The sequence below is a fragment of the Hippoglossus stenolepis genome, chromosome 6 (assembly GCF_022539355.2).
Source record: "Hippoglossus stenolepis isolate QCI-W04-F060 chromosome 6, HSTE1.2, whole genome shotgun sequence".
NCBI lineage: Eukaryota > Metazoa > Chordata > Actinopteri > Pleuronectiformes > Pleuronectidae > Hippoglossus > Hippoglossus stenolepis.
Genome location: NC_061488.1, coordinates 8,348,435 through 8,372,272, shown reverse-complemented (window position 1 = coordinate 8,372,272; position 23,838 = coordinate 8,348,435). Strand labels below are relative to the sequence as shown.

Genomic DNA, 23,838 nt, shown 5'->3' with positions numbered 1-23,838 from the left:
CTGCAGCATGAACCGCTCCCCTGCGTCCAGAGAATAAAACCACAGCACCTGCATATTAACTGATAACTGAGGACTGATGTCGAGGAATGAACCCCACTGACCCATACTTTCCCTCTGCCAGTCGAGCCCTGGTTGGGGAGGATGTGAGAGGAGACTGGCACCAACAAAGGCTCCTCTGTGGCTACAGTGATGTCACTGGCTGTCAGGGACATTGACGTCTTTTCATTAACACTCTGACATTCAAGCTCAATCGGGCTGGCACATGTGAAAAAGCTGTTTCACTGCTTCTACCGCTCCAGTCACAGCGGCGTGTGGGTGGGCGACAGTATCATTAACATAAGATATATTAAGCTTTATTATTACGGTAACTGGAACTTATGTATGATTGTGAGGACATTTCTAGTGCATTCAGTTGAAGGAGAAGTCCACCAATATTACACACATGGTGTTTAGTTCATTAGTAATGAGGAGCACGGACCACCCTGTGTCTGCTGTGTCTCTGTGGGGAGCTTCCAGACTTTAAAAAGCTCCGGGAGGCTCTTCTGCATTCACCAGGAAGTATGTGGAAAGATTGTGGAGGAGCTCATCCAGTTGGAAAACATAAGATAAGATAAGAAGGAGTTTATCGTCCCAGTGGGGAATTTACTTTGGACATGAGTGTCTGCAGTATAAACACACAATCAAATACTTGTCCATGACACATTAATCGAGATAAAAATCAGATATTATCAAGTGAGATACCTAGATGACCAAAATTACCTCACTAAAGGATGACGAACTAGTGTGAGGCTGATGTTTGAGAGTATTATTTCTCACAATAATCAATAAAAACAACCTGCTACAATCCTGTGAACTAACCATTCTTGTGTTTACTTTATTTAACTGTTTCCTAAATTCTACTGAGTACACACATCCTTTCAATTAAGTCAGACTAACTTTTTACTTAAACTATTTAAACGTAGAATGAACAATTTCATTTCAATTGTCATGTTTAAGTTTTAACACCTCGAAATAAATGAAGTACATAGAACTAAGTTGTAAGTGAAATGAATGAGATTTTCAGTAAACGCAACTTCAGACTAATAGTTTATATGTACTTAACTTTTTCAAGGAGATAAGTTTACTATAGATTGTTTAGGGTAAGATCAACCTGTCAGATTTTACAGTTGAAAAAGTACAAAGAAATATGAAAAGAAAAGAACAATATCCACTTTGATGCAACACAGTGTTAAATAATGACTTTAGTAGAACCTCACGACAGATGGTGTTAATAAAGTGTTCTTGATCTCATCCGACGAGGCTGCATCAGAGAGAAAAGGGTGGAAACCACAGATATGAATCATGCAACTTTATCTGTGCGTAAGTGGAATATTTAATAATCTTTCTTTAGTTGCAGAAGGCTACGTTACTTTATCCTAATCAACTTGACATTTTAAAGCTGAAATTATTTATTTGATCTCATGTGCATCATTATAAATCACTCTTGGGCTGGGAAAACTGCATTGTGAGCATGAAATCAAGTATTTTAGCAGCTTGTTAAAGAGCCCGTCAGCATTTCTCTTGCATTTTAAATCACTGCAGTATTAATTAGACAGAGCTCCGGCCTCCAGAGCCTGGACAGGAAGTGCCGGGTGCACCAAAGGTCAAGAGGGCGGCTCTCAGCGCGTGGGCGTATCACCAGGAGGCAAGGGGGGGAGAGAGAGGAGGAAAGGAAAAGAAATGGAAAACGGAGAAAGGCCGAGGAGGGGAGAGGGAGCAGCGAGGTTTAAGCGACACAGCAGAGAACAGGCAGGGAGAGAACGAGGGTCTGCAGCGGCGGGGGAGGAGGAGGTGGAAGTGTTTTTTGTGCATTGTGTGAAATGTGATCATGTCCTGGAGCTGTGTGCTCAGACAGCTGGGAAGTTCCCCCTGCCCCTGGCTTCCAGCTGGGAACACTCTGAGGAGACTCGGGGGCTGCAGACCATGCACTCTCCTGGTTAACCCTTCATGTGCTGCTGCTGCTGTGGGAGAGGAGCTATAAATAACAACACTGAAAAAGCCTTGAGATTTATGTTTTTATTTATTGATTTTTAGCCAGTATGACTACCTTTACACAGACATACCTCCTCCCTGCTGGAAAACAAACAAAACACTTTCATGGGATTAATTCATCAATAATACATGAGACTTTACTCTCGTCTTTTCGTTTTTCGTTTCCTTCTTCATCGTTTTTTTTCCCTGAAAAAAAGATTTAAAATGTTTGTTTTCAATTCTGTGTAAAGGTCCCATGACTGAGCAACATGCATATGACATTTAGCTGTAATCATAATGCACATTATTGATAATACAGTACTGCATGACAATTCAAATAAATACCAACATACAGGTGAAGTCGTTATTTCATATAAAGATATCAAACCCTCATTATGGATCAATACTGAAACACAATATGACAATATCAAGTTCGCACAGCTAATTTTATTATGACAATGCTATCGCTTCCAGCAAACAGAAAACTTTTTATTTTTTAAATGTAAAACTGTATTTGAATTGCACTTTTAGTTTTTAGCTTCTCGTCCGTATTGGTAACTTTAACGCCTCAACAAACAAGCATTGGCTATAATGGCACTATTCCTGCTTGTTGATGCCCATTTTGTTTTCTGTTTCCTGAAAACACAATGCTCAAAGATGACGTAAAAAAAGATTCAAGAATAAAAAAACAAACAAACCAACAAACAAACAAAACAAATCGGACGAAAAAGAAGGATAAAATGCGCCCTCTGCACATTTTTTCAACAATACTACTGATATCACATTACCTTCACCAAACAAAGCTAGAGATACGTAGATGTTTCCAATAGTACACCGATCGACCCCAACACATTTGTTCAAAAACAGGAGGCCAAAGGGATTTCGTTTGGTTCCCGAAGTTTGATAAAAAAACAAACTTCTTTTTTAATACCCCTGAATTTATTGAATGGATCACTGACCCGCAGAATTCAAAACAATTTCAGTTTTATTGAGCTAATTTTAAAACTATTACCTCACTCATGCGGAAAGGGTTGAAATTCCCTTTGCACTTATTGCTGCTCACAGTCATTTTGAACCCGAGGTCCTCACCTATATAAAAAAACTGAAAACATAAAAACACTAGTCTAAGATTCTCCCTTGAAACAATGAAAGGCACTACTGGTCAGAAACGAAGAACTGAAGAAACCCAAAAATCAAAAACCCCGGCCCTCACACGGAGAGCCGCGGCCCGAATTACACCTTTGTAACTGACGGCTTGTCTTCTTTCTGTCTTGATTCTTTTCAACCTAAACGGTGCACCAAGATTTGGCACGATAAACAAAGAGAGAATGAAACAATTCCAATTTGGAATTTAATTGTTGCACTTGCAAAGAATTCTGAGAGTCAGTGATCCCGCTTCAGTGGAACGCCCTCGGTAGGAAGATAGGAAAAGCTTTTCACGTCGCTTGAAGTTTTCCCAAAACACAACTTACCTATTTGAGTCAGAGCGTTGTCAAGTTTCATTGTGTTATTTCGAACTATTCCTAGGAATAATAAATACATGAAAAAACCCCAGAATTTGATCACCCTGGATTTTTTTGTAGAGAACATGGCAGTAGAACAAACACAAGAGAAAAACCAACAGCATAACATATGATGTAACAAAACAATAAAAGATAATTTCATGGATAAAATCTTGAGGATGAAGCCGTAATAGTCGCTCTATGGTTTGCGAAGCCCTTACCGGAGTAAATAGTCTCTTTAATTCCGATTTTTCAGCAGGACGTATAATCCTATAGTCGTGTAATCTATACTGAATTACTCACAAACCATAGTGCTACCACGCTTTCCTATTGGTTAATAATAGTCTGTTATAGTCCTATATAATGAAAGTGCACAGATTAAGAAAATAATAAACTAAAACAACAAAAAACACAAGATTGTGATTTACATAAAAAAAAGAAAATACCCATCTCCCCTGGCTTCTCATTGGAGGGTTAGATTAGCCAATTGCAACCTCCGGTTCGGAAATTGGCTTCCAGCAGCAGCACGCAAAGATGAGACTAAGTATTGCATGCATCACTTTAGTGTTCAAGAGGAAGGACAGTTGATCCGACTTACAAATTTTAACATTTTCTTATTTTTTTTGTCTTCATGTCCAAATCGTCTACAGTGCTAACCCTTTCCCGGCGAACTGTATCGGCTGTGAGAATGGACGTTGTGTCGGTGCTTCGTCGTCCGCGCGGAGCTATTGTAATTTACTGCAAAAATGAAGAAACAGACAAATGATCAGCGTTAGAATTATTGATCAATTTAGAGCAACTGTTAACATGAGTCCACACACACACAGCAAAAAGGGCGGCTGTGGTTAGTCAGAGCAACAGAAGCCGACGTTAGGCACGAGCCCCGGAGGCGAGTGATGTCATGTCAGGAGCGTTCGGGTCAAATCGACCTCGTCTATACGTTTCTGAGGAGCTGGTGTGAAAGCACATTCAACACGAGTCACCCTGCAGGTGCGGTTAGGAAGCCAACGACTCACGAGTACCACGACCTTTTCATTCATAGGACAGAGCTGAAACGCACATCCCGCCACCCGGTGTCAGAGGAGATGGGTTTTTCTCTTGTGCCATGCAAGTACATGAAAAACGGTTTATGTTTTTTTTCTGTTATACATGCAGGCTTACATGAAATCAGAAACTAGATGCATCATGGGTAGTAAAACTGAAAGGTGAAGTGGGCGGAGCCTGCAAACAGAGGTAGGAGCCAGACATTGATTTCAAACCAGATGGAGCAAAGTGGGGATTCATTATCGTTGAGAGAAGGGGGTTCTAGTAACAATCACATCCTGGGGTCTATCTACTGCTCAGTGATCCCACTGAGCCTATACAAGGGGAGAGAAGGGGTCAGGGGCTCGACTAATTTGAATCAATGTCCTCTGGTTGATTGTTCAACTAGTCTCTTCCTCCACAGTGAGTTTCTCCCTTAGGAAACTCATTCACTACAGTATGAGAGTCAGCTCTCAGTCGGACATCTGGCTCTCCTCCCCAGCATGTCTAGCTTTTTCTTATCTTCTCGCTCTCTCTCTCCCAGGAGCTGGTTTACACCACGAGTAGTTCTCCCTCGACTACTCCCCAAACCTTTTCTCTGTCAGCGCAAACTGATAGAAACTGAATATATCGCACTTGTAAGTTAAGTGAATCACAAACGTAAGAGTGATTGACCTCTCAGGAGGCTGCATTAGTTTTTTTCTCTATCTCTAACGTCCATGCTGTGTGCTGTGGCTTATGAATGCACACTCAAGCAGGGTTGACTGGGGACGTCGTTCCATTTTTCGGAGGCATAAAGGAACTCTCCTCTCTTCATATCTGAGAGGAGGGAATACTGTAGTAGGATCCTGCAAGATTATAACCTGAACATGATCATATTAAGAATATAGAGTACAATATATAGCTTAGTAGTAGTAGAAAACTTCTAATTTGATCAATCTTGCAGGATTTTCCTCGCATCAACCCTGCTTTCAGCATCATAAAGCTAAGGTGTCTATGATCCACAAGAAATACATGGATTTAAACACAAGCCCCACTTGTATTTTTTTTCCCTATTTGCGTAATGCTAGCTTGCGAGGGGTTAAAGCTATTGTGTGGATACTAAAACAGTACGTCGCTGTGTCCTCACTCACCAAACTAAAGACAAAAGAAATGGGCGACCCTCCATTTGCAAAGATTAGAAAACATGACACACACATGAGGGCGCTTCATTTCAACTCTGATATACAAACAGGCAACAGAACAAAATCAGGAACACAAAGTACGTGAGGACTTTACCTGACAAAAAATACTCGGCGGGCAATTTTCCCCACAGTTCCTCATTCTATTTAAAGGGTGAGTGGTGATGCTTCAGGAGCAAGCTGCTGACAATCTACAAGAGAGAGGGTCGTTATGGCGACCGAGTGACAAGACACAGATTAGAGACGTGAGGGAAAAGTGTTTTCATCCACATCAACACACAGAGCTCTTCAAAAACAGAGAGAGGATAGGGGGGGGGGGAGAGAGACGGAGAAGCGAGGACATAGTGAGCTCAAGTAGAGACACAGGACAGGACAGGGCTTTACATCAGCAGATAGATAAATATATCGAGTGTTTGGGTCGACAGGCACTTTTGCCGTGTGGTTGCTTGGTTTTCTTTGCACATTTATTATCCAGAATAGATGTGGGTGCCTTTTATTGATTTGTGCTCTTCTAGGATTTGCTCCATATTTAAAAAATCATCTTTGATCAAAACTATATTGTATCTCTGTTCACAGCAATCATATCATTTCAACAGTAGTAGGAACCTGAGGCACCTATGCTGAAGTGCACTTAATTTGGGTCTGGAGATCGATTTGTCAAACCTTCTTCTTCTCTTATAATATGGCTCTGAAGGAATCCATCGCAACGCAGTAGGTCACACGGAATAGAGAGCCCTCCTGCATCGCACCCGACACCAAATAACTCCTCTTTTTACAATGTAGAGCCCTGCAGTACATTTGTCTTGTACCACACACAGATACAAACAGTTCAAAAGTTCATAAGCGTTTTTTAGCTGCAAAGCCATGCGATTCTACCAACCCTATTGTATTGGTGTGCTACGATCACAGCTTCGAAACCATCCTGAAATAAACACCCATGGTCACAGGTGCTCCTTATTGGCCCAAAACAATTACACCAGAAAACCCACTGGCAAGTTTTAGAATCTCTGTGTAGAATCATTTTGTGCTCCCCGTGCAAGAAAGCAGGGGGAGATTGCATATTTCTTTTCTTCTTGTAAACATTTAAGAGTGACCTGATTAGACAGTGGGCAACTGGACACAGGTCAGTCCTGGGGGACCAGGACGGAGAGGCAGAGGAAAGAAGAGGGCTTTTATTTCGAAAGGAGCACCGATGCCAACGGACGAGCCGTAGAGCAGAGGATGTCATATTTAGTTGCAAGAGCATCAAATTGACATCCCCTTTTACAAGTCCCCACCCCCACAATGTGTTACTGTTACCAGGCAATACACTCAGGGGGCAGAACAACCCAGCACAGAAGCGGCCGCCTTTTACATCATACGTACGGCACCATGACAGCGGAAAGAATAGACACTCCATAATATCCACAAAACCCCCAATATAACCGGGGCCCTATAATCCACATGCCATATATGTCTACTACAGTCCAAATGTCTAGTGCACCACTGTACATACATCTGCATTCCCCTAAGCGTTTACACTAGCACACACGAGCAGCCGGTTAGTCACACAGCAGTCCCTAGAGGAGCGCAGGCTGGCCAGGGAGCTAAGCGAGCGAGTGGGGATCTTAAACACTAAGGCAGGGAGGGTTCGGCCGACAGGCGCCCTCCCCTCTGTACACAGCAGTCCCTTGCGGAATCCTTGTCCGCCTCAGTCGCAGTAGATCTTGTACTTCTCGCTGCAGAAGACCACAGGGCCTCCCAGAATGCCATTGGGCACGGCGTTGTTGGGCTCTGGGCGGCCGGTGCCAGAGCAGGAGAGACTCTGACTTACGTGGGAGTGGTTGATGGCAGCACTGGCGGCCTTGCTGCGGGCCTTAACGCGGCTGGCGGTGCCTCCACGGCGGGTCTCCTCATGGTCAAACTCCAGGTCCTCCAGGCGCTGCGTCAGGGCCAGTTTCTGCTGGATCGCCATCCGCAGCAGGGAGTTCAGGGTCTTCTTCTCATCCTCTGCTGCAGCGAGCTGCCTCTGCATCTCATCCAGCTGGGTCACATACTCGTCACAACTGCAAGAGGCACACACAGAAAGCTGTAGAGTCAGATGTGTATTCATTCACTTTGAACTGGTAATGAAGAGTGTCAGGAAGATATATTGTCCCGTGTCACACCACTAGGGGGGACTATCACATGCAGTAATACGAAACAGTGCAACTCAATGGAGAAAATAATTTCGGATTTAGTTTTTTTACATTAAACTATTGTAAAACTATGACTATATCACACAGACCCGAGCTGCATGTTTTCAGATACTGACACAAACACTCACTGAGTCAATAACTAAAATAAAAACACTTTCATCATGACCTTTCCCCTGGTTGCACAGTTTTTGCCACCACCAGGTGGAACCCCTGAGCCACACAGAACAGATAGAGCTCCAGCTCTTTTACTCAAGGAATTCATGAGCTGTGTCAGGGCCTTCACCAAATTTCACCAACTACAATGTTCACAGCTCATTTTTTAAATAATTTGAGCAGATGTTTTGAAAAAACAACAATAACTCCTCATCTGTCTGCAGCTAAACTTCTCTTCCCTTGTTCATAAATGATAAAACACTTCAGACCTTTGAATATTGTTACATATTTCTTGAATATGATATTCAAATCCATGCTTTGGGGGTTTGTAGGGCCACTGCATCAGGGTGAGACATTCATGAGCACGAGACTTCTGTCTGTGCTCCACAACTCTATGCAGCTCTAAGCTCCTCTGAATATTATGAGCAAGATAAGAATAGATAGCATACACAAAGGATGAGAGCATTAACCCAGGGGTCACTGAGAAGATCCTTAATGCGTCACCTGAGCAGCCGACTGAAGACGAGTGTCAGGGAGGGGAGAGAACTGAAGATGGTGAAGAGAGGATTGTGGTTCATAGTTCTGGGCTGTAGCTGTTCACACCTGATCTCCACTTTTCCAGTTGAAGTGAGACTGTGGCACATGTTACTGGGTGCTGCACTGCGGCATTATCACCCTGTGCCCTTGTGTGTGTGAGTGAGTGTGTGTCTGGACAGGTAGGAAACTGGGTCACCGAAATGCATTGTGGGGTTAAGGTTTCATATCTCCACACACCATCTGCTGTCATGCCCACTTTCTATTTTCTTGCTTCTCTCCTCCACCAATCCCCCTTTTTCCTTTTCTTTTCATTACTCTCTCTCTCTCTCTCTCTCTCTCTCTCTCTCTCTCTCTCTCTCTCTCTCTCTCTCTCTCTCTCTCTCTCTCTCTCTCTCTCTCTCTCTCTCTCTCTCTCTCTCTCTCTCTCTTCCCCCCTCCTCGCTGCTGTCTGCATCTCGTCTGCCATCTTGCTCATCCCTATACCTAAAGTGTTTTGCTGACAAGGCAGTACGAGTGACATGCCTCAGTGTTGACGAACACCTTTATGAAGGGAGGGGTGTGTTAGAAAGCGTCGCCTTGTTCTCCAATTGTGCAGCATTAAAAAAACATTTAGACACAGTTCAACTGGTAGGTGGCCTCACCCTGCTCCCTTTATCTGTCGGGAATTAAAGTATTTACTTTATGTGGGAACGCCTCTACCTGAGGTGACGGTCCGAAAAACCCCAACAATATTCTCTTAAGTGATGTAACAGTGTATTCAAAGGTCTGCAACAGTCATTTTCCCAGCCAGCATGAGAGATCTGTTATTGTTTTGGTCTGTGGAAAGTGACTGTTTGAGCGGCTGCACTGTAAAAACAAGTGAGTTGATTAATCTAAAAAAAATCTCCACCTTCTATATCTTTAAAGTCATAAAATTGTGTTTTCCAAATAACTGCAAAAGTAGAAGAAGAAAATTACTTGGATTTGAATAGTTTCTATATTCCAGTGTTATTTCCTGATTGTTGTCCTTTGTCTTTCTTCTTTCAAGATATGAAAATGTGTTTTTGGTAAATGCAAAATGCGCTAGGAACAGAGTGAAACCTGTAATTACCTCCATCAAGGGGGTTGTGTTTTCATCTCTGACTGTTTGTTTGTGTCTTGGGTGGTTTGTTTGTTTTGTAACTAAAATTACACAAAGCTATTTGATGGATTACCATGAAACAACTCAGGGTCTGGATCCAGTATCTTTTTTTCTCCACTTTCTTTGACATTGTGAAATGTTTCCTCATTTTCCTTGATTTCTCAGAGAATAATAGAAGAGAAGTAAAAATCCAAATGTAGTGAATTTAAACTTTGGGCCTTGGCGGAGTTATGTGCTCTTCTGAGTGATATTATAGTTTAAGTTCTTGTTTTGATTGAATTAAGTCTTGAAGGTAGAATCTAGTCTCAAAAAGTCGCAGTGACATCAGATGTTTTTGTTGTGAGTGGTGCTGCACGTGGTTGGGAGCCATGTGAACTCGGACCCTGCCCGACCACCATGCAAACATTAACCATACCCTCCCCTCTTGTGTATGCAGTTTGATTCCCAGTGGGACACACACCCAGACAATACGGATCAGTGCTGCTTCATTAAACCCAGTGTGAGGTGGGGGGGACGACCTGGGTATAAGGGGGGCTGTTGGTCCTGCAGACAGCTCAGCCGCTCTTGGATGGGGGCGAGAGGGGCATTTTCCTGGGAAAACCCCAGAGTCTATTCTGGGGACTGGAGGGATACAATAGGAGCCTTTCTGAGCTGTTGATGGGGTGTGGGGGCACAATGGCGGAGGGGGGCCGGGAGGCAGCCAGTCGCCTTTTGAGGAGTGAACACCATATTTGACAAAGAGAAACTATCTGCACCTTTCTGTGAAGATTTACTTTAGCAAATGGCATTTGTGGCTGCAAAAGGAAACAACCGATTGCAACGTTCATGCAAACATGGCTGGTAATCAATACTGCCTTCACAACACTAACACTAACACTAACACTAACACACACAGCCTCCTCCACTCTGGTCCTGTCTGGAGCTTGATTAGTCATGGTGGTCATGGTGGGATGGATATCATGCAGAGGGAGCGGGGATAAAGAAGTAATAACAGAATGGAAGGAGCAGCGATGGTGAGAAAATATAAGGAACAACAGAAGAGCGGGATGATTGAGGGTGTGTGTGTTTGAGGAGAAAACGTGACCCGGGCTAATGGTTTGGCTGTTTATCAGTATCATGCAGGAGCTGGGAGCATGTAGAGGCATGTCTGAGGAATGTCAGAGGCAGGAGGAGGTTGCTGTTAATATGACACCAGAGACTGCAGCTGGAGACAGACACAGACACACACAGACACACACACACACACACCGACTTGAAAAACATTCAGCCTGCTTCTCTCTCATGAAATCCTTGCAGAACGAAAAAGGACGTAGAAGATCTCAAGTAACTTTATTAATCTACACTCAGGCTGCAGCGTGAGATCCCACAAAGGACTCGCACAAAAACCTGCTCGTTCTTTCAATTCCACTCTTCCTCTTTGTCCGAGACCACACATTTGTATCCGAGTACTCCACGCTCTCACAAATCCACCTTCACAGACTTTGTCAGAAAGGTGATTATCATGAAAAAAGAACAAAAGAAGAGAAGTAAAATTAGGCTCCTGTAGTGGGCTTTAACTGAACGCCTGCCCCCTTCCTCTCTTTCTTTTCCAGATAGACCAGAGAACCGGTTGTTTGGATCTGAGGAAGGATGGAAGGGGGGATACAAAGAGGTGGGGGAGTGTGGGAAACCTCTCTAAGGCGAGTCCCCCCTGCCTCTCAAAGAGTTCCCTGACCCAACTCTGTGCCGTATTGGACAGAATTTACATACCAATGCGTGAATCCCCAGAAACAAACTTGTATGTAAATCACGCATTGGGCTGCAGGGCGGTGGTGCTGCAGCCTCGAGAACATCATCGTCAGGGGGAGGTGATTGATGCACGGGGACGAAAAACACACGTGATGACGCAGGCGCTGAAGAGCGAGCTCCAATGTGTTGTCAATATCTTAAGTCTCTCCAGCAAAAGAGGCTTAAGGACAGAGACCCTTCACTATGGATCTGCGTCGTCCATATGATCTCACACTTTCACCACACTCATGTTACAATGATGGGTGAAAAAACATCATTGTTGCGAGCAGGATCTGGTTCCCTTTATAGTTTAGCGTTACATCTACAGCCTCTTACCATCTATTTTTGCAGCACACCAACCACATAGGCAACAGACAGAGGGGTTATCCTCCTAATTAGACACCGCAGGTATATGGAGTTACTCCAGCAAGCATACTTCACTTCAGAGATAGGTATCGAATTGCTGTATGGGTAAGATGAGGGGGTGCTGAGCCTCCCACGTATTCCCTGCAGCCTCAGTAACCTTCATTCTATAAAACCGTCCCCTCCTTCCTCCTCCTCCTCCTCCTCCTCCTCCTTCCCTCTGCACAGCTTGAGCTTTTCTGTGGATTGCAGAGAAGTCTTAAATGCAGAAGGAAAGTCTCAGCATCTCAGCCATCTGGACCAGAGCCGATATTTACAGGACAAGTGAAAAAACACATCCACCAAGAGGAAAAGCCACTCAGAGAGTGTTCATCCACTGTGGAATCACTAAAAATCCAGTCTAAAATTATTATTTATTAAATTATACAGATAGATATTATCTTCTGTCGCTCGTTTCCTTATCTTTCTCAATATTCATTCACAAACAAACAAACAAATAAACAGGCTGTGTATGAGCACTTAGTCTACGATGTGTTTAGTACTGAATGTGTAATCCAGACCAAGCTGAGGTGGGATTATGCACAGAACCTTTGACCGGCTTCTTTTCAGAATCAGAAAAGATTAGCAAGTGTGTCAGCCCATCTGATACCACACACACACACACACACACACACACACACACACACACACACACACACACACACACACACACACACACACACACACACACACACACACACACACACACACACACACACACACACACACACACACACACACACATCAAAACACTTATAAGTGACATAAATGATACCCAGATTAAATACCTTCTGTCTGTATCAAAGCTACTAAAATCCCTTCCTGGCCGTGATTCTCAAAATCAAACAATATCCTCTTTAAGATGACATGTACATACAGTAACACAGACAGAGTCAACATATGGCGAACGTGGATTATATTATGATAATAATCTTTTTTTTCATTTTCTTTGTATGATGCATATACAGTAGTTTTAGGAAGAGCACAATCAATTGTAAAAACACTGCCCTAATCTAAAGCATATAGGCACAGTTGGGATTTATGCCTGACCATGTGGGTGTATAAAAAAACAAACAAAGACTGCTTATCCAGCAATCTCTCCTGGAAATGTGAGGTGGGCAAACATTGTGTCAGGGTTTGAAAGACATGTCAGGTAAATGTTTGTGCGACGTGAAAAGCAGGATCTTTTTTGTCCACTAGGGCAGGTGGCGTTGTGTGTCCCTTACCGTGTGGCGAACATAGCTCGGAGAGAGGAGAAGGTGGCGGCGTCTTCCCTCAGCGCTTTGAGCTCGTTCCTCAGTTTCATCATGGTCTCGGTCACCATGGCCTTCTCGTTCTCGTACTTGCTCTTCAGATTGGTCAGGGCCACTTCTGCTGTCTGTGGGTGCACGAGAGGGATAGAAAAGGTCAGAGCAGCTGGAAGACGTCGGGGGTGTAGTTCCTGTTTTAAGATGACTACCTCTGTTAATAAGGAACATATGACCTATTTCTTTTGGTCACGTGCAAGTCATTAAAGTCGCCCTGTGCCCTTTATAGCTACTATTGTTAGCTGCTCTTGTGAAATTCAAAGGTGTGTGGTTTATGACGGGCTTTCATGTTTGTGCTCTAATGGTCAGTGAGTAACCACACACATACTTTACAGGGCTGCTGGAGCAACTGCATACACACTGTGCCTCTGGGTTATGGCTTGTTGTGCTTTGGAGGGCTGTTCTTCAAACCTAAACACAGACTCTCTGGGCAGCTGACACCGTGGAGGCTGCTCTCCCCACCAGTGCTCGTTACAGATCCTGTCTGCGGCGCATTTGCTGCAGCAGCTGAATCGACCTGAAATAGCTGACACTTTTGTCGTCTGTCTCTGTCTTTCAAGGGAATCGGACAAATGTTTGGTAGTGATACCCTGTTGGTTAAAAGATATGTTGAATGTGTAAAAGACACAAGACCAACTGACCTGCTTATTGGCCTTGAGGACAGTCCTCAGGGTGGCAATCTGCTCCCTCTTGGTGCTGAGCAGAGATTTTAATTTGAGGATCTCCTCCATGCAGGCCTCCTTGTCCTTGTCGGCCACAGTGCCGAGCTCCAGAGAGGCCACCTTCTGGCGCGACAGCTCGGTGGTTCGGTCCACGGCAAGCTGCAGGTGCTTGATCTGGTCCCTGATGATGGCCACCAGATTGTAGATGTTCATAGGCTCGCGGCGGTGGTCGGATACAGGAGAAGGCAGGGGGGAGAGTGATGAAGTGTCGCTGATGTCAGTCCTACCAGGCTCGGGGAAGAGGCCCTTGGTGAGCAGGATGGGGGAGCGGCGGCCGCGGCCCTCTGGGCTGCTCCGACCGCCCTTACCTTGCTTGTAGAAGTCGAGCATGACACGGTTGGGCGTCTCGTTGTTGCACATGCAGACGTGGTTGTAGAGGGTGGCCAGTTCTTCACTGAAGGTGACCAGCTCATCCTGTGCCACACTCAGGCTACCTTGGGACTCACCCGCCACGTCGCTCAACTGAAGATACAGATACAGAAATCAGTTAGCCGCGTAATTGTTTCACAGTGGTTATTAAAACACCACCATCCTCCACTTAGGATGACGTCAATATCAAGCACAACATCCCACCTTGCGAAGCTCCTTCTCTAGCTTGTTCTTGTCATCCTTCTCTGCCTGACTGGTCTTCTCCAAAGTCCCCAGCTTCGCTCCCAGTGTTGTGACGTCGTTCTCCAGACGGGTGCGCTCCTCATCGTATCGCGACTGACAGGCCTGGTATTCTGCCTTCAGAGTCTTCAGTTCCTCCTTCAGCTCTCCTGCCTCAGACACAGCAACCTGGCAAGGAAAGATCGATTGTGGCGTATAAATAAACCCAATCTGATTTGCTCTGAGTTAACTTGATTTTATGTGAATTATCTGTCAATTTAAAGCTTAATCTAACAGTCTGTGCTGTTCGTTCTCAACTACCAGGGGACAATTACCTTGTACTTGCACTCCAGGATCTCAGGTCCGTTGATGTCCACCTCGTAGTAATCTCCGTCTTCGTTGCTGTCGCGTTCTTTCTCGTTGTCTAAGGCGGACTGGCGCTCCTTGCTGGCCTGGAGCTTGCGGATGGCGCTGAGGTTCTCTGTGAGGCGGTTGACCTTCTCCTGATGCTCTGACAGAGCGCCGTTAGCCTGCTCTAGCTGTTTTTGGGATTCCTGCAGGTTGGACAGCAGGTTGACCTTCTCACGCTCCATCTGAGACAAGGAACCACACACAAAGAGCACAGACATATGAGGCCTTTCTCAGGTTATTGCAAAAATCTAATTCCATGTTTTACTTCTTGGTAACTAGATATCGGGAGGGATTCTTGCTTTGAACTTCACAGATCAAACTGATTCAGTGGATTATCTGTCATGTGGTAACTCTGCCCACCATCAGGCTTGTGCTGCCAAGGTATGTGATGCTCGTTGCTCAGTGGCCCGGCATCACAGTCAGGTTGACCTTGACTATTTGCTGGCTTAGACACGAGGAGGCTCATCTTTCACACAAACACATAGTTGTGCTGATTTAAGCACTGAGCTATTTCAGAGGCGGATCTGTAAATAATATTACAGTGTCACGGTCACTCTCATCTTCATTACTGCAGAATATAAAATGATGAGTAATTTCAAGAGGAGATCGCAAACTTCATTACACTTCATGTTGACGACCAGGCTGTATCACATAATATTGTCTTAAAAATATGATAAATCAGCGACTGATCCTTTCACATATTTAAAAGTTTAACACCCTAACAACCATTAAATTCCTGTAGAATCCATTATGGATGTAGTTATAGATTTCCAGGGACTGCTCAGGTGATAACAGAGAAATCCAGGTCTGGGATGGATCATTGAGAACCAAATCAATAGAATGTGATAAGGTAGAGGAGCAGCAGAGTAAGGCTGAATGAGGTAAGGAAGCTTTTTGTTTCCTGTGCTCTTGATCTTGTCAGGAATCTGTGGAATGACTTGGCAGAAGGCTCCAGCAGGCAGTGTGACACGCTGCTGGCTCATATCAAACATGGGGCTTTGTCACAGTCCGCCTGCTTCACCAGAACAATGGTCAGGTCGAGAACCAAAACAGTGATCATAGCAAGGCAGCACCAAGGTAACCTCAAGTTCACACATTACACCAGCAACCGTGTTTATGTTTGATGAAGGGAGATGGAGGAAACAAATCCATAATCCCCTAGTCCTCTAAACAATCATTATCCACAGGTTCCCATTACTTTTTTGGTAACCATGGTGCCCAGTCAGGCGTAACCGTGGGGTGATGAGCAAGCAGATGGCAGGTCCTCCGGTGCCACCACCCGCTGTCTGGCGGCCCAGTCGTGCCTGCAGGGTGTGTGTGTGTCTCCCTGGATTAACTTTGCCATAAGGGGATTTAGATCCCTGCAACAGCCTGAGTCGGGATGGAGCCCAAACACTCCACTGACTCACTCCCTCCTTCAGACACTCCTTCAACTTACTCAAATGAGTAAGTTGGAGTTATTCTCTGTTAATTACTGACAACCTGGTGCGTTTTAAGAACAACAAAGTAGTTAAGGTATGATCAAATAATCTAAGGCATCTCACCCATCTATTACAACATGAAAATAAAATGTAGTTAAGGTGATATATTTGACTGTCATTAGCCTCCTATTGTTTCTCTCTTCAAATAATTTACATCACAGTCCCAACAATAGGCTCTTTCATTTATTGATTGTTTCTTGTCTGTGAATGGATGGTGATTATTTACTGGGAGCTACTCTGGAGCGCACTGTGAACACACAAACAATGGTGATGAGACAAACCTGTATCAGCTGCTGTTTGAGCTTCTGGATCTCCGAGATGTTGAGTTCGCTCAGCAGGTCGTCCACGAGGCTGGGAATAGGACAGAACAACTCGTCCATCCTGGGCGTGGAGCCGCGGTTGTTTTCAGCGATAGAGTTGGCCAGTTTGATGAAGCCGTTCTCGTACCCTTGCAGAGCCTCGTCGTTGTTGGGCTCGGTGCCGGCATCGTCACTGAACTTGAGGCCATCCAGAGAGATGCTCAGTGGGCTGAGGGAAAATGAGTGAACAATGTGTTATTAAGTGTTAAATAGACAGGATGCTGCAGCTGAGGGAACACCATGTTTGTGCTCTGTTCACCTGTGATACAGACTGTCTCCGATGTTCATGTAGTGGGAAAGCTCTTTCCTCAGGGACGCTTTTAGCTCACGCTCAGTCTTGATGGTCTCCAGGGCCTCCCCTAGCTGACGCTCAGCAATCTCTTTCAGGCGGATGGCATCCTCCAGTTGGCTGTTCAGGAACTGAGTGTCCTCCTCCAGACGACGGATCTCGTGCTTCAAACCCTCAAACTCCACCTGGACAGAGGAGGAGGAGAAGGAGCCACTTTAATGTGTTCTGTATCAAATACAACTAGGTGCAGCACAAATGACAATGAGCTGTCAGGCTGGTTCATGTATGTCAAACCGTGAATGACATTCAAGACAATGTTAATTAAGAAAATATCCAATTAATTTGCTTCCTAATTAGTTTTAAGTTGATTGGATTTGGGAATCTTTAATATATTGTTCAACTAAGGAGCCGCTTTTGTTTCAAAAAATAAAACTTAATCCAGCACGACGGGGGCATACAGAGAGAATTAACAGCTCAAGCATAAAAGCCCCCATCAAATGGAAATGTCCTACTTGGAAATTCATCTGCTTCGTTTTTTGCAGATCTGCAAAGTGTGTTTTTCCCCTTTCAGCTCATTTGAATAAACTGTGTGTTTTGTACCATGAAGTGTTAGAATCTGTTGCTTGAACAGGGATAGCTGTTAAAGAGTCTGGGAAAAAACACACAAATAAGCTAATTATCTCTTTACTGTACCAGAGGATGTTTTATTATCGTAATTGAATCTGAACATTAAGGGGCTTGTGTCTAATCAGTAGAATAGAGACTGAGAGCTGGTGTGAGGGAGGTGGAGGCCCTGTGGGGCTACTAAGATTCTGTAAGATAGTATACGTGTTTATGAAAAACAATAGGCTGTGATGCCTGAAGCAACCGGTTTATTAATAGCCTGATGATGATGACAACCAGCCGAGGCAAATATATTAAGAAAGGGGATGTTCTGCTTTCCTTCGTCTCCCCAACCGCTTCTCCTTTTTCTCCCTGTTTGCAATGACTGAGACTTGCAGCACTGCTCTGTCCTCACCTGGCTCTGTTTGAGCACGGAGACCTGCTTCTGCAGCGAGATGTTCTCCTCCTCCAGCTCGGTGTAGTCCTGCAGCAGACGAGCCTCCCGGAACTTGTACTCCTTGATGTCATCCCGCAGCTGATTCCTCTGCAGCTCCACCATCTGGCTGTTCTGTGGGGCCAAAGGAGGGAGAGCTGTGACCACTATTTCAATCTAGGTTGAGAGACGGCGATTGATTGGCTTTTCTTGTTTTACTGTGATGGTTGTGTCACGTCGACTCTTAAACACTCGAAATCTTGCAAGATAAGAAAGAGCTCCCATCTGGTGGAACCCGCCGTGTGTGTGTCCGGTGTGTGAGCCTGTCCATGTCTGAGAGGGAGGTGCCAGGTGTCTCTCCGGGCAGTAGGCCACAAGTGCGCTTGCCTGCCAGCCATCATGACACCAATGACACAGAGGCCTAATTTTCTCTCCCATGATGCAAGCTATTCAATGGCGACAGAGCACTTCCACAGTCTAATTTTCTAAAGAGGCGTAGATTAGGGTTGATTCTCCGTACAAGAGGATACAAGGACGAATCAGCACAAATTACGGACTTGTAAAATTTGGAATTCAAATCAACTGTGAAAGTTCTGACCACACATTCATCGTTCGAAAGTTTGAAACTGAAGCAACATGTGAAACATTGACATCATGTTTGCAGTTATTACAAACCAGCTCTAGTACTGAGAGTGCACTCGGCCCTCTCCTGCTGCTCAGGCATCATTAATTATATAAAAGGTGAGAGAGGTAAGAGACAAGCCCTTCCCCCACTCGCAGACACTGTCACGAACCGAAAGCCAGAAGGATCCGATCAGCCCCACTGAGCCACCTGTGTCCTCACTCCCCGATCTATTGCCCTGTTTAACCCTCTGTCCTCTTCTTTTGAGGTTTGACACCATCCTCCCATCCCTGCATGCTGGCTCATACCCCCCCCATCCAAAAAAACAGGAGAGTCCCGCAGGACATTCGGGTAGGAGACATTTTAGAGAAAGGATAAAAGCTCTGAAGTAAAGGGATACTCGCTGAAGGAGGGTGGGCCTCACTCTTATTGAACTGATTGAACGAACATACGTGTGTGTCTGTGTGTGTGTGTGTAATATGAGAAAGAGATGGGTAGGCATGTGAAATAGATCTCTGTGTTCAGCAGTGTCTGAACTGACCTTGAATGTTAATATGTGCAAGCAAGTGTGAAACTTTTAGAGTGTGTGCACCGCACAGTCTGTCCGCATGACTCCGATGCTCCTATCACACTCTTTGTGTAATTATGTGTAGATTTACATGTGTGAGACAATAAGAGTGTCTGTATCGTGGTTAGGATTTGCATGTGTGTGTTTGTCACTATGTGTGTGTGAGTCACTATGTGTGTGTGAGATGCTCTGAGAGGAGCTGGCAGAGATAACCTAATACCATAGGGACAATTAGCCTCCCAATCCCCTGCCAGGTGGCCCCTTCCTCTCATGCTGTCGCCACGTGGCCGCATCACAATCCCTGCTCTCGCTCTGTGATCGTTTCAACCAGCGCAGGAATCAAATCGGCGCTGCCTCCAGACTAAATACACATCAGTGATATTACTCATTGAAATACAGTGGGTATGAGCTGGTGGAGACAGGTGTCCTGATGGTTAGAAACACCTTACGATAACTGGGTCAGCGGTTTTATCCCTTTACCTGTGATGTGCTCAGACATTGAACTTAAACAGCTAGATTTGCTTGACACCCACTATTCATAAGTGAGCTTTAACAGTAAACAGCAATAATTCAGATTCTGTGAGATCTAACAAATGTGACTCGGGAGACTTGCGCAACAAGAATGTAATTTGTTTTTGTAATTGGAATTTACTTGCTCATTTTACAAAGAGCAGAATGCTCTAACAAATACTATGTTGCTGAACCCCCGCTGATGAAGAGTACACAGTCCTCATTTGCTCTGGGTAATAATTCATCGCTATGAGCGGTGCTGTGTCGATGCTGACGTTTGAAGGTGCATTAATATTCATCAGGGTTGTGCGCATGTCTAATGAGCGTGGGCGTCTCTGCTGAGCGAAAGCCCTGATGTTGGTGCATTACTGAATAATGCATGAGCTAACAATACAGATCAGTCCTGCCGCTAAGCCTCTATACAGTGGTCCTGACTTCTGGGAATTAAAGCAAAAATTAAAAGAAGAGCTGGAATCAGTAACAGAGTAATTGAACTACATGTATACAATTATATGGAAGACATGTTTAACATAATCTCATCAGTGGAGTCATCTGTTGTTTTTAACTCTGTGCCAGCTGCTTGGTGAGGTCTCTTCCAGGTCTGGGTTATGATGATGTGCCTCAGCTGGAGGGTCAGTGCCATTTGGTCCCGATGAATACAGGTCAGCACTGAGACTGATTAAGATCTGCCTCCAATCTGATTACAATGCATAGGCAGGGTTTTGACCCTTCACCTTGTTTCCACATCCTCCGCCACACTGCACCCCTCACAGACTGGGGGAAGTTACACTGTCCTGCTGCCTCACAGATTCGACTTAATTCACCAGAGGTTGTGGCGGCCATGTGTGCTCCTGTGTGTGTAATAACATTTAATCAGGCATGGGATAGACACTCCTGGGAAAAGAAATCATGGCGACGATGATGATGCGTGTGTGGCTGGTTAGAGACTGGGGTGGGGTGTGATATTCTGAAGGCCGTCTTAGGTCCCACTTGCCAGTGTCAGCCTGTCAGTGTGAGGCCTTTAATGGATATACGCCTGTGTGTGGTTTGTGATTACCCCCTGCCTGCTGTCACTGCAGGTGACGTCTGGACAGCTGCTTGACACACACACACACACACACACACACACACACACACACACACACACACACACACACACACACACACACACACACACACACACACACACACACACACACACACACACACACACACACACACACACACACACACACACACACACACACACACAATGCAGAGAGGGTGGCAGTGAATACACCAGGCTTTTCTCCCTCACTATAAACTTAAGGCAATTGTAGGCATGATATATTAGATGTTTGAAAGCAAAGTGAAGCATGTAAGACAAGGCAATTTACGTGAATATAGTATATGAGTAGTTTTCTGCTCTAATGAAGTCTCTCTTGATGATGCACTGCTGCAAAACTGCGACCATTGCACATTTCTGTGGGTCAGAGCTTCTTCTAACTGTAGGAACTCTTACTTTCATCTCTTAAGCTTTCTTCTCACCAGTAAACCACTTCTGACAGCACAGTGCGGCTGAGCCTGCTTAAATCTCACCAAGGCTTGGAGTAATTTCTCAATGTGTTTGAGCGGCTATAACCTCCGACTTCTACGGCAAACGGCTCAATTACTTACTGAGCCACGGTGGCAAAGTTTCAGGCTTAGCACAAATATAGATTAGGAATGTTTTAATGCTTTGTTCAAGGCTCTGCAGCTTCAAAAATCCAGATGAATCCAGCTTGCATTTCTGCCAAATCCATATTTACTGGCTTCTTACTTCTTGGATTGCTTCCCTTGAAAGTGTCTTCCAGACTCCCAGATGGCAAAAGACTGAATATTTGTATCCTCTTTCCGTCCGTCTTACTCCACTGACCTCCATTTCACTCTCCATCCTCCTCACTTCAGTAAAATGCACTTTTTTACGAATTACAATTCCTGCAAAGTGCAGAGTGGCTCCCAGATGGCATGACACCAAGTGCACCCCAGCTCAATACTGTTTTTTAACCCCCTCTCAGCTTCTCTGTCTGACCTCCATTTTGCCATTTCTCCAAACACTATTACCGCTCTCGTTTTTTCCAACCCCACCTCCCTGCTCTCCCGTGTCAGTGTGTCACTGTGCTTTTAGAGGCTGTGCATCAGTCACAGTTGAATTCCTTCTTCATACTCAGCTTTGGTTCCATCATATCTACCCATCAGATGAAAAGAAGTGGAAAGGAACAGCCCCTGTTCACTTCTGCTTGTAGACCTCTCGTGATATTGTGCTGTGTAAAGCACTTTTGGACTAAAGAATTTTTAAAAAAGGAACTTTTAACTGTCCTGTAGGGCTCTGCAGCACATCAAGGTCACGTCAGCCCACGTTAAATCTAACTCCACAAAGCCAAACCATTCTCAGGATTACCTTCAGGAGAGACGAGAAATGAATCACAGATGCAGCCAAGCTCAACCCCCACAGTGTAGCTTTAGACAGAGCAAAGGAATAATGATGCTCAGGGGCCTATTGCTGCTGTCAGAGCCGAGAATGTGGGTGAAAGCAGATCTGCTTTTATCCTCCTCTCCTCTGCCAGTGATTGTCGCTCTATTCAGCTCACCCAGGGGGAGAAAACACCATCAAGGTCACACGTTTCAATGAGACAATTACAAAATAAAAAAGTGAAAGGAACAATGTGACTGTGCGGTGGATGGTGCGTTGCCCACAGTGTGTGATGGCTGAAAAGCCCAGAGTGAAAGTGTGCCCACATGCACTTAGCGGTGAATTAGTGATTTTGAGGTCACGTTGATGGAAGTGGAGAAATGTACACGTGATACATCAGTTGGCCGATAACGAGCCTTTCACAGACACATAGCTATTGGCATTTATGCAGTGAAACAAAAAACGTTGTGTTTTACAGAATAAATAATGAAGAAAAGATTTGGGTTTATATTTTTCATAAAAATATGTTTCTTTTCTAAATTTAAGTTCTATATGTCTAAAGTTTATTGTTAAACTGTAAAATATCTAGCCTCAGTTAAATCTCTATGTCATAAGGTTAGGTTAGGAATTAGAGTTTATCTATTTTATTTACATATCGACTAATATATCGGTGTAGGAAATGTTTCATTCCCTTGGTATCGGCCGCCAGAAATCCACATCGGTCAGGCTCTAGTGTGCAGGCCTGTTTGCGTGTGTGTTCTTGATTTATTAGGATTTATTGATCGGGCATAGAAAACCTCTTTGGTGCTGTGACCGTCGAGCCAGGGGCTTAAATTAAGAACGGCACATTTTTTAGAGCTTTGTTTAAGCTGATACAAAAGAGATAAACATTATTAGGAATAAATGGAAAATCCCTTTATATGTATTTGAGCGACTCACACTCTTAAGGGCTAAAAATAGCCGAAGTGAGAGATCGGGTGATGCTGGGTGCAGATAAAGCAGATAACATCTGGACGGTTTAGAGAAGGTCACAGTGTAACATCTGTAACACCAGCAGTACCAATTTCTCCCGTAAAAATTTAAACCGACGGTGCATGTATAATATTTTTTCACACCTCTTCTCTTCCTCTGCTCATTGTATTCCTTGGTCATTTCAGTTAGTCCTCTTCCTTCGAGACTTTTCTCCACTTGTCTCTCCACACTGCTCCCTTCCCCCCCGACTCCCACAGGACAGGAGGTGATCTGTCTCTGCATTAATGTCACAAGAAATAATAACGTCCTCGACACCAACACCCCAGAGCCCCGGAGGACTCCTGTTACATTACCCTCACATCAGACGATAATAAGAGAGAAGAAGAAAGAGGTTGGATCTTCTTACCACTCAACTCTGACCTTTCAATGATCAAGGTGAAGCATCAGCGCTGCAGTGACAACTGAAATCCTGCCCTCACGTCCATCTGATCTACTGCTTCATCACTGAAAAACTGCAGCCGTGCACTCCAATTTCTCCTGGATGCAATAACAACAATGGCCTTCCTCACAATGAGCTTAAACCCTCTGCCTCCCTTTTAACCTTTTAAACTCATCCCATCAATACAGACACCTTCCCTCTCCCCCATTTCTCTCTCAGGTGTTTTAATCC

General features: G+C 44.6%; 1 protein-coding gene across 5 annotated transcripts in view; it reads right to left on the bottom strand.

Annotated features, from left to right (window-relative positions):
- Positions 1-2,040: 2,040 nt before the first annotated feature.
- The window catches only part of LOC118110701 (protein bicaudal D homolog 2), a 44,340-nt gene continuing 22,542 nt past the window's right edge, over positions 2,041-23,838 (bottom strand). Inside the window, exons 3-12 of one of the 5 annotated variants that reach the window (XM_035158668.2) lie at positions 18,048-18,200; positions 17,000-17,214; positions 16,663-16,909; positions 14,825-15,082; positions 14,475-14,678; positions 13,821-14,363; positions 13,099-13,250; positions 7,530-7,761; positions 5,814-5,907; positions 2,041-4,250 (exon numbers count right to left, since the gene is read on the bottom strand). In XM_035158668.2, the coding sequence (XP_035014559.2) occupies positions 5,860-5,907; positions 7,530-7,761; positions 13,099-13,250; positions 13,821-14,363; positions 14,475-14,678; positions 14,825-15,082; positions 16,663-16,909; positions 17,000-17,214; positions 18,048-18,200 (2,052 nt within the window). In that variant the 3' untranslated portion in view covers positions 2,041-4,250; positions 5,814-5,859. Of the gene's footprint in view, positions 7,762-13,098; positions 13,251-13,820; positions 14,364-14,474; positions 14,679-14,824; positions 15,083-16,662; positions 16,910-16,999; positions 17,215-18,047; positions 18,201-23,838 lie in introns of all 5 variants that reach the window. The other 4 variants (XR_004696985.2, XM_035158667.2, XM_035158669.2 and 1 more) reach the window with 4 other exon arrangements.